Source organism: Molothrus aeneus, chromosome 26, assembly GCF_037042795.1.
Source record: "Molothrus aeneus isolate 106 chromosome 26, BPBGC_Maene_1.0, whole genome shotgun sequence".
Lineage (NCBI taxonomy): Eukaryota > Metazoa > Chordata > Aves > Passeriformes > Icteridae > Molothrus > Molothrus aeneus.
The window spans coordinates 3,960,350-3,970,659 of record NC_089671.1 but is presented as its reverse complement, the minus strand read 5'-3'; the positions used below and the strand labels follow the sequence as shown (position 1 = coordinate 3,970,659).

The 10,310-nt window shown below is 47.7% G+C and overlaps 1 protein-coding gene across 2 annotated transcripts; it reads right to left on the bottom strand.

Moving 5' to 3' along the window:
• Positions 1-2,073: 2,073 nt before the first annotated feature.
• DDX5 (DEAD-box helicase 5) lies at positions 2,074-9,365 on the bottom strand. 2 transcript variants are annotated; one of them, XM_066565809.1, is made up of 13 exons: positions 9,232-9,365; positions 7,711-7,876; positions 7,467-7,563; positions 7,249-7,382; positions 7,061-7,126; positions 6,499-6,640; positions 6,261-6,421; positions 5,941-6,113; positions 5,645-5,755; positions 5,390-5,451; positions 5,247-5,306; positions 3,769-3,993; positions 2,074-3,238 (listed from the first exon to the last, which is right to left on the bottom strand). In XM_066565809.1, exons 1-13 carry the CDS (start codon positions 9,261-9,263, stop codon positions 2,853-2,855), a joined length of 1,815 nt encoding a protein of 604 aa, XP_066421906.1. In that variant the 5' UTR covers positions 9,264-9,365; the 3' UTR covers positions 2,074-2,852. The 2 variants fall into 2 exon arrangements, with proteins under 2 accessions (XP_066421906.1, XP_066421907.1); XM_066565810.1 differs by having other exon boundaries at positions 9,256-9,358.
• Positions 9,366-10,310: the final 945 nt, after the last annotated feature.

The following is a 10,310-nucleotide window of genomic DNA, read 5'->3' as shown; positions in this document are numbered from 1 at the left end:
GAAGGGGGGGGTCAACATGGCGGCCGCGCATGCGCAGTGGAACAATCGCGGGCCGAAGGTCAGGGACCGTCCGAGTGTCCCCTGATTGAATCTTCTCACGCTTTGTAACCGTAAGATGCCGTCTTAGATAACTTCTGCTAGAGGAATTGACGTCTTGGAACTGAATTTTCTTGTCTTTTGTAAACATAACTAATGTGGTTAAATAACTTCTACAATAGAAGTTGCTTAATAAAAGAACTCGTTTCAAGCATTGGGTAAGATCACATCACACAAACAAACATACACTGGGTAGGCGGAGAATGTGCTTTAGATAGGTGGGTTCGTGTACATTTTATTGTAAAAAATATGTAACTTTTTACCCCTTGGTAAAAAGTTGATAGGTGTAATGAACCTTGAGCCCCGCGCAGAATAAACAATGTCTCTTTTATAAACCAAACTGGCCTTAAGAGCTCCCAACATCGGCAACAAGGCCGCACGTGCCGGGGTCACGTCTGGCCTGCGCCTGTGGGACAGGGACGACCAGAGCTCGCCAGCACGGCGGACTGGGAGGGGGACAATGGGACAGACCCGGCCCTCGCTGTCAGCCGAACACACCGCAGCTGCACGGGCACGTTCCTGGGAAAAGCCCGTCTGGAGCCACCGCGGGGCAGCGGCACGTCCGGGGCACATCAAGGCAGCAGCCAGAGCTCGGGCGGAGGCGGCACCGCGGGGCCGCTGCCAAGCGCGCGGGCGAGGCCCCGGCTCCCCGCGGCCGCTGGGCTCGGCGCCGGCAGCGCAGTGGAAATTTCCATCGCGGCTGCAGCCCGAGCTGGCGGCGGGGCCGGGAGGGAGGCGGGGCTGCGGCGGGAGCCATTCCGCGGGCCGCGGAACGAAGGGCTCGGGCTGGGATAAGCCCCGCGCCGGGGCGGGCGGCGCAGCCCCCTCCCCCGGGCCCGGCGCTGACAGCCGCCTTAGTAGGGCACTGGGTCAGCGGCGGGAGCTGCTACTGCCGCCTCAACAAGAACTGCAGGCAAGTTTAGGTCGGAGGCAGATTTCCATGAGTTCAGTTCTGCCAGAGTAGCACTGGCAGTAATGTCACAGCTGCTTAGAGCTCGTTTCTTTTCATTCTTTTATATGTGCAAATGTTATACCCTCAGGGAACACTGCCCCACGCAAAGGGTCGTTTGGAAAGAGTTATAAAATACACGGAAGAAACCTCTTTCTGCGTTTGATTTTATACCACTGTTAAAGACTCTCATATCTCAATTTTAACGCACAAGCTATAAATGTGACTTTAATAATAAAAAAACCCCAACTTTATAAAACCAGCTTTTCAATGCATTTTGTTTCAGGCCACTGACATGGAAACTTAGGCATTAAGTCATACTTCAGTGATAAATAACTTACTTCCTTGTTTTTCACCCCTGGTGACACTGAGCAGTGTTCCAAAACAAATAAATGAGAAAAAAACCCCACCCCTACTCCCCCCAAAAACCCCAAACCAAAACACATTGCCACCTGCAGTTTTAGACTGCAGTGGGGTAGTTCCAAGCCTCCAGCTGGAGTTCTCAAAGCAGGAGTGAAGGATCACAAAATATTGTCAAGTGACAGAACTTCACAGAAAAGGAGGAAATTTAAGAGGCAGATTAGGCTGCGTTAGAGAACATCACAAGCTGAGCCTCAGAGGGAAACAAGGACAAGTAATCAAGGACTGAGCAGACTAAGCAAAAAGATGTAAGTGCAAAACAAAGTTAACTCAGGTTCAAAATAACATAATCTTGTGGATTCAACCTTAAACACATTAAGTGTTGTTAAACTTAAAACTCATCACTGTTACTGATAAACAAGGAGGAACTGAAAATTAGTATAAACTGGAATCTAAATACACCATGCTTCAAAACATTAAGCACTTTAACCCCAGGATGAAGAATTATGCTGTTCTTTCATGCAGCATGGGCAGTGCTTTGAGATTAGAGAGTCATTTGTACATACTAGAAGTCCTTAAAAAAAAAAAAAATCCATGAGGCATTGTCATGGATCAACAGCCCACTTCCCTCCCACCACCTCCATAAAGAAATCACTGCTCAATACCAGTTTAAGTATAACTTGAAAGTTTTAATACTAAGATCTTCCCGTTTCTCTGAAGCTCAGAAGCCTGCATGCTAACTCACAACGCCTGGCAGCTGTGGGTACACAACACTCAAGCCTGGTCTGCACATATGCTCGTGTGAAGGCGACAGTTACGGTGCTGCAGAAGCTTCCTACGCTTGTAGCAGCTTGTTAGCAACACCACTACAGAGTTTTGATCTTTTCCAAGAACTGGCCCTACGCTAGTGAGACAAGGAAGAACGCTGCTTCCAATATTTTCTTAGAAGCCAGCTTTAATTTTCTTCCCCATCGAAGCAGAGCCTGCCATGCTAAGCAATCTAGCCCAATCAAGGCAAGGCTGGTATTTGTATAAGCTTAAATGTTTAATCAGACACAGTTGAGAAACCTTTCTAGAATTTAATATAAAAACATTTGACATTTTTCATTAATGTAAAGTTGTGCACATGTTGAGAAAATTATCATCTGAAAGAAAAATCGGTCTTCAAATATCTTTATTGGAAGGCCATGCACTGCCTTCTGTTACTGTATTTCAAATCACTGTACATTTACTTTGAAAACACTGTCTGCATTTTCTAGTACAAAAAACTAAAAATTGTTTCAGGAATGTAGAGAAATATTCAACTTAAATAGCGAAAAAGTGCACCATAATTACTGCTGCACTGCAGTCATTTCTGCATTTCCCATTTCTTAAATAACTATCCTGTTTTGATAACACACAATATAAAGAGCAATTATGAAAAACTGAGACATTTAAATACACTAAGTTATTGAGAATAACTTGTGGGCATGGGGTAACCTATCATAGGAGCAGCACCAGTGGCAGGGTAGGCGTACTGCTGCTGGTTCATGCCATTGTGCATGTTGGCAATGTTACTGCCGTACTGCTGCTCGTAGCCGTTCTGGTACGCTCCCGTGGGGTTACCGCCGGCCCTGAAGCCGGCCTGCATGCCTGCAGCTGCAAAGCCATTCCCAAAGGGAGTTCCATTGCTGAAACTCTGGGCGCTGTAAGCCCCGTTTTGGGTTTTTGCTCCGAAGTCTCTCTTGCCTAGTGCACCATAGGTTCTCTCAAAGTTCTCCCTCTCTCTAAAACTACTAAATCCACCCCTTTTGCCCGCAGAGTATCTGTCACGTCGGTCACCTCGGGAACGACCTAGTGAAAGAGACAAGACAGTTATGGGCATTATAAAGGCTCTTCAGTTCAGCTAAGCAGCATTTATTTTCAGTCCAAATAATTCCAACCTACTAAAAAAGCTTTCCAGGTGCTTGCTGGACTCCAGTTAGATAAAGCTGTCTCACTTCTGAGGAGTCATACACTCTTCCCTAACACAAGTTGTGGCATCAAGGCAAAAAGTGACTTTTAACTTGCCAGCAGGACACTTGGGTCCATCTCTCTTTCCAAGCCACAGGAGACAAAGCCACAAAACTGAGTCCACAAGTGTTTTATTTCAGGGCAAGTAAGAAATATCTCTTTGGCCTGCCCTAGCCATAGGTGCACCACAGCATAGGCTGGGAGCATCTGGGTGCTGTTTTTTGGCTTTTGCGTTAATGAACACCTTCTGAGGTCACAGTAACTGGTAACTAAACCACCTTCCACATTTATTTTGAAGAGAGGCTGAAGGCGGAATCTCAAGTTTCCATTTTGTTCTGAAAGCTATGCACCAAGATCAAAACAGCCCTTACCTGAACCTCTGTCTTCAACCAGCTGGAGCAATTTGGGGTTGATGGCTTGATTAGCCTCCCGAAGCACAGAGATGAGGTCATTTACTTGCTTAATATTGTTAGGAGTAAAGAATGTGTATGCTGTGCCTGTTTTGGTACTGCGGGCAGTTCGTCCAATTCGGTGGATATAGTCCTCTGAGGAGTTAGGGTAGTCATAATTGATGACAAATTTCACATCTTCCACATCTGTAAAGTGTTGCAGTGTGGCAAAAAGCGAGGTACAAAGTTTTGCACACCACAACAGCCAAATCGAAGATAAACATTAGACAAGAGTATTTTAAAGGGAATAATGGCTGCAAAGAACAGTGTTAGAATCATCCATTTCTGCAAGAGCATAGTGGAAGAGAAAAGTTACGCACACTCCGTCTGATCCCGTTCTCATCACCCACCCTGCGATCCAAAACCTTACCATAAAGGAGTGTGCATTTGCTTGGCATTCCCAACTCAAGTGTCCCCTTTACAAATCATCAAGTGACATCTGAAAGCTTCTTGCAGTAGGGCCACTAAAGCTCACAGCAGCCTCTTCATGTGCTCATTTGAGGACCTTAGAGTAAAAACATACAAGGTCCTTCACATACACACTCATTAGAAGCTCAAAAAAAAGGGGCCACACTGCTCGTCTTGCCAAGACCTTTGAACTGCAGCTGCAAGAAAAACATACCTGTCCCCCCAAAGTCACCAAGTTGTTTTTATGCACTGTGTCTTGTCTAGGCAAGCGCTTCCAAGAAGCCAGGGTTCACTTGAGAATGGGTCTCTCTCTGGCAGGTCTCGACATGACGACTATGTATAGGTGGAGGAACTTCGACTTTCAAAGGCATTGAAAAGCCATTGCTTTCCTGCCCCACTTGTTAAAGTGAGAGGTGGACTTTTATTCTCAGATTTCATGTGCCAGTACTCACCAATTTGTACAAGGCTTAGTACATTTTAAAGCTGCTCTCTCCATTTCATGGTTGAAAAAAATTTCATAGAACATTGAAGTTTAAAATTATGTTCTTCAACATTTCAAAGAACTCACTGAAATTCAAAGACCCACAGATCACAGCAGACAGTATGCACAAAACTAACAGTACTGCACCATGGCAAATCATGCAAAGCATGGAGAGAAGAGAAATACCAGGGCAAAGTGAACTGTGAATGAAACTGCTTATTTCATGAGAGAACAGTTTATGGGGGTAGTAGTTTAAAGGATGATCTTTGCCTTTTGAAGATTACTGGCACACAATGCTTTCAGCTTTCACCTCTCTATTTGACTGGAAGCAGCCAGCCGATCATTTCCACTAGTCCTCCATCCCCCTCGAGTCCTCCGATTGTCATGCCTAGGCCTTGCCACAAAGACTGCACCTTTATGTGAAGAAAACTTAGAAAAATGCAGAGGTTAAAGAAAGCAATAGACTTTCTTTAAAAGCTTTGGGCAACTGGCATTACGAGTTTTTACTAACCTAGACCTCTGGATGCAACATCTGTAGCAATCAGGATTGGTGCTTTTCCATGTTTGAATTCTGTAACACAAGAAGTGAATCAATTCTTTTCCTTAAACAGCACCCATCAATCAGATGCTTGCAGAAATTGCTGAAACACTCACCATTTAGAACCCAGTCCCGCTCCTGCTGGCTTTTATCACCGTGAATACCCATCGCTGGCCACCTGAAAACACAGAACTTGGCTGACCCAAGAACTCTCCTTTGGTGGTTTCAGTAGTCAAAGACTGGGGTTACTGGCAAATTCCAGTCTGGGCATTGTAGCTGACAGCTGCTGCCCCTGACAGTTTTGATTCTGAACTGTGGTGTCAAGAGCACATGCAAGACTATTGCTCAGTGAAGTCTCAGCTGCTACTCACCCATCTCTCCTCATTTTTCTGGTAAGATCATCACAACGCCTTTTGGTTTCCACAAAAACAATTGTTTTGTTTTCCTTCTCACTCATGATTTCTTCCATCAAACGAATAAGCCTGTTTTTAAGAGATTATGGTTAGAGCTTAGACTGCTTTCTACTGTACAAGTTTAAACTTATTTCTTGCCTTTAAGTTGCCTCAGACTGATGTCAAAAATCCATCAAAATAAGGCATTCATTCCACAGTTCATAAAGTAAAACTGACAGAAAACAAAGAATGCTTTGCCCCCAAGGCCTACTTACTTGTCATCTTTCTCTACATCATGACACACATCCACAATCTGAAGAATGTTGTGGTTTGCACTCAGCTCCAGTGCACCAATGTTGATGTGCACATATTCTTTCAAGAAATCTTCAGCCAGCTGCCTCACTTCCTTAGGCCATGTGGCACTCCACATCAGAGTCTGCCTGTCAGGCTAGAAAGATCAATGAAAGATCAGTATAGGGTTAAGTTCAATGCCCAACCAAAACTACCCAGGCTTGCACAGCCCTTACTCTAACAAGGGTAGTGGCAGTAGTTTGTATCTGCTATAGCGATAAATGCATAAACCATTTATACTCACTCTTATCTGATCCACAATTTTTCTGATCTGAGGTTCAAATCCCATGTCAAGCATCCTGTCAGCTTCATCAAGGACAAGGTAGGTACACCTCCTGAGATTGGTCTTTCCAGCTTCTAGGAAGTCTATAAGTCTTCCAGGTGTTGCAATGCAGATTTCCACACCTAAAACCAAGCAGTCCCATCAGCTGAAGCAGTTTCCACATTGCCTCAGACAGAGAAGCACTGAGGCTGATCCATACCTCTTTCCAGGTCACGGATTTGTGGTCCCTTTGGAGCACCTCCATAAATACACGTGGACTTCAAACGACACGCTCTGCTGTACTCTGCAGCCACCTGCTGCACTTGTTGGGCCAGTTCACGGGTTGGTGCCAACACAAGACACTGCAAATAGGATGCCCATGTTTTAGTTCAATACCCATTGGAAGATCCCAGTCTGAGACTAATTCTGAGTGTGAAGTTCAGTGCCAGATAGACCGAAGTAGCTTTAAGTAGTCAAACCAGCAAATCAGGTTGCCTGGCATCTTAACTACCACCAAACATGTGAGAGATACCTGAAAGTCACTAGCTTCCAGGGATAGCAATTTCCAAAATATAACCCAAAATCGAAGCCTGTTCTGTACTATTTTCAGGATAATCCAATCAGAGTTAACAGAATCTGCTTGAGAAACTACCCCAACAGGGAACCACTTTATTCCCATAGAGAAACAGAATGCTGCTATGCACTCTTATGAGCATGGCCAATTGAGACTGTAAAATACAGTACTTAGAAATTAAAATCCCCTTTCATTTAGGAATACTCACAATAGGTCCATCTCCTCGCTCCAGGAATGGCTGATGATTTATATGCACAATGGCAGGCAGTAAGTACTGTTTGGAAGAAAGAAAAATCTCATTACAATCTCTTCCTTGTAGTATTCATCCTGCACTAGGCTACATCATACTGTCACTGCTGAAATCCAGCAGTATTTCAGGCTACAATCAAAACTTACTGAGAGTGTTTTCCCTGATCCAGTCTGTGCCACTCCAACCATATCCAATCCACTCAATGCAACAGGCCAACCTTGTGCTTGAATAGCAGTTGGTTCAGTGAAGTTCTGCCTCTGAATTACTTCCATAACATTTGCTTGAAGAAAAAAATTAAACATATAGATTCAGATGTTGCCCTAATCCAGTCTGAAGAACAACCAGTAAAGTGGTCCTCACTTACCAGGGAAGTTTGCTTCATAAAAGTTGATAATTGGTTTTGGACAGTTATGGCCCCTAACTGTGACCTCTTTGCTCGCTCTGTACTGTTCAACTTCTTGCTGCAAAACAAAACACCAGTTATTGGAAATAAGCTCTGATACTGAAGTTGTTTTTAAAGTTACCCCATCTGTGCCTGCTGGGCCCCATGACCCTCAACATGTTTGCACTTTCTGTTTACTTTTGCTCGAGTCAGATCGGGTACATACCGCAGTACGTCTCACTACATCCGGATGTTCTTGGTAGAAGTTCTTCTCAAATTTGGGCAGCTCATCCAAGTTCCATTTCTTTTTTGTAAGTTTCTCCCCAGGGTTTCCAAATTTCTTCCCAGAGAGAGGTCCACCTCTACTTCCTCCAAAACGAGGGGCTCCAAACCTAGAGAAAAAGAACACATCATAGAATCCAAGAGAAATATTTTGGTCCTCTTCCTGAGCAACTTCACCACCATTTCTGCAGCCCACCCATTACTTTACAATTCAGTTGTATAAACTCTACCTACTGAAGTTTCAGGACACTAGAACTTTAAAACTCATACTTTAAGCTGCAGATGTCACGATCTGCGTGGCCACAATTCTTACTCACAAGCTAAAATAACGTGTCTTTATCATTTCCATACAATGCAATCGAACAGCAAGTTACAACAAGCATTAAAACCTTGGCACTACCCCGTGATCAAAATGGTTTCCCGTCCCAGTGACACTCCTATTGCTGAAAGGGGGCAGGAGTGGTTACGAAACCTTAAGATAACTTTCCCGTAAACCGTTCTTTTGCATGCACCAAAACACAGACTTCTTTTAACAACGGTGTTTTATGAGGCCATGCGCTTTATTAGCATTTCAGGTTCGGTCCCTCCGTTCGGAGAAGGCTGATCTGGAAAGCCCCGAGGCGCGGCTCGGTGCCGCGCTGGATCCGAGCACGGGGCTCCCTCCCCCGCCCCGATCACTTCCCAGTTTCGGCCGGGCGAGCACTGCGAACGATCCTTCACAACACAGCGCTTCCCGAGCCGCCGCTGCTTCCTGCCAGCGCTGTTTCCTTTGTCTCTCATTTCTGTCTACGCCACATTTTCCAGCCGCTGCCATTTTAGAGCCGGGGCTGGGCGGGGGGAGGAGGAGGAGGAACAAAGGCAGCAGCAGCATAGCCGGCATTTTGATTCCCCTCAGCCACCGCATGGCGGGGCCGGCCATTAACATCCGCTTACACAACACAAAGCGGAGCCGGCCGGCTCCTGCCGGCCACAGCCCGAGCCTGGGGAGGGGGAAGGGAGGGGAGGGAACCGCCCTGCCGAGAGCTCCCCAAGGCTTCGGCACTGCCAACCCACTGACCCACAAACCTCCAGCCCGCCCGCCGCTCTCAGCGGGGGGAATCGGGCTCTGCGGGACAGTCTGTGCTGGGGGGGCGTCCCCAGGGGGTTGGGGCGAGTCTCTTCCTTCCCAACAAGAAAAAAAAAAAAAAAATTAAAATTTCCCCGCGGTATTCTCAGCGGTAGCACACCCGCGGGGGGTGCTCTGAGGCGAAGGAACCGATAGTCGTTCACTATCGGTGGCCTAAAAAAGCCCGATACCCTCCCACGGCCACCCCTCGCGGCGGGAGCGCTGAGGGAAGGGCTCAAGGCCCAACCCCCGCCCCGCCGCCATCTTAAAACGTCTGAAAAACAACCCCGAGAGCCCCACGGGCAGGCTCAGAGTCCGGACGCTGGCGGCGGCTGGCGCCGGCCGTGCCCCCGGACTCACCCTCTATCCCTGTCGCTGGAATACCCGGGCATGGCGATGGTGGCGGTGGGCGAGGCGACTCCGGTCACTTAGAGCGGGTGGCGAAGGGTTGAACAAGATCCGGCGCCGTTGGCGGGGGCCGCTCACTGTGGGCGCCCGGCCGCGCGGACGCCGGTTATATACGGGGCAGCGGGGGCTGCCGGGAGCCGGCGCGTGACGCACGCGCGGGCCCCACCCCCGCCGTTATGTAAGCGGCCCGAACGGGCCAGAGGCCCCGCCCCCTTCCGCGTGGGCGTGGCCGCGGCTCGCCCGGCTGACCGGCTTTGAGCTCGCGGCCGGAAGTGCCCTCCCCGCGGGGAGAGCACCCCCACCCCCACCCCCTGCCCGCGCGGAGCCGCTGCGGGCGGGAGCCTCGTTCTCGCTGAGGGCACCCCGGCCTGAGGGGGACGGAAATGGAAATGGAGATGGAGAATTCTCTCTTCAGTCTCCATAAGTGCAGGCTTTCGGCTGCCCGGCGTGTTCAGAACGCAGCTCACCTCCTCAGCACTTTCGGCAGGGCAGAGCAGGACCCTGATGTCCGCAGTGCAGTCCCCCAGTTCTCACAGATCTGTTTGTGAAAATCGTCCTGAAATAGCTCGAGATGAGCGCAGGCTTTTAACTAATAAACATTTTAGCTTATAACTGACACTTCACGGTAGGTTGGCCCCATGCCCACCTGTGACTTTCGCTCTCAGAAGGAGCCAGATGTGCGGATCCTGGAGAGCTGGACCCAAAATAACGTCAAACCTCCTCAGGCCAGTTCTTTTTTGCTGTTACCCATTGCCTTTTAAAATGTTCATAAACGTATATGTAAACAGAAATATTTATAAATATATGTCCGTAAAGTTACCAGTGTTATCTTTTTGGATTCCACACCAGGGCCAGTAACCTGAGTCAAAGGTCACCTGAGGTGCAGTGGCGCTGAAAAGGCACGGGATAAAAACACTCAATACCCCAAGGGGACACTGCTGCTCACCCACCGCTTTTGCCAGGCCAGTGTACGGCGCCCTGAGGCTTTACACACACAAGAGTTGAAGTTTTAAGCACAAACACCCCTGTGC

Excerpts from the sequence above, each read along its gene's own strand:
- DDX5 (XM_066565809.1), bottom strand. The coding sequence starts at position 9,263 with ATGCCCGGGTATTCCAGCGACAGGGATAGAGG. Across the intron at positions 7,877-9,231 it reads TCCAGCGACAGGGATAGAGG|GTTTGGAGCCCCTCGTTTTG; the intron begins GTGAGTCCGGGG and ends CTTTTTCTCTAG. Across the intron at positions 3,994-5,246 it reads TGTTGCATCCAGAGGTCTAG|ATGTGGAAGATGTGAAATTT; the intron begins GTTAGTAAAAAC and ends AACACTTTACAG.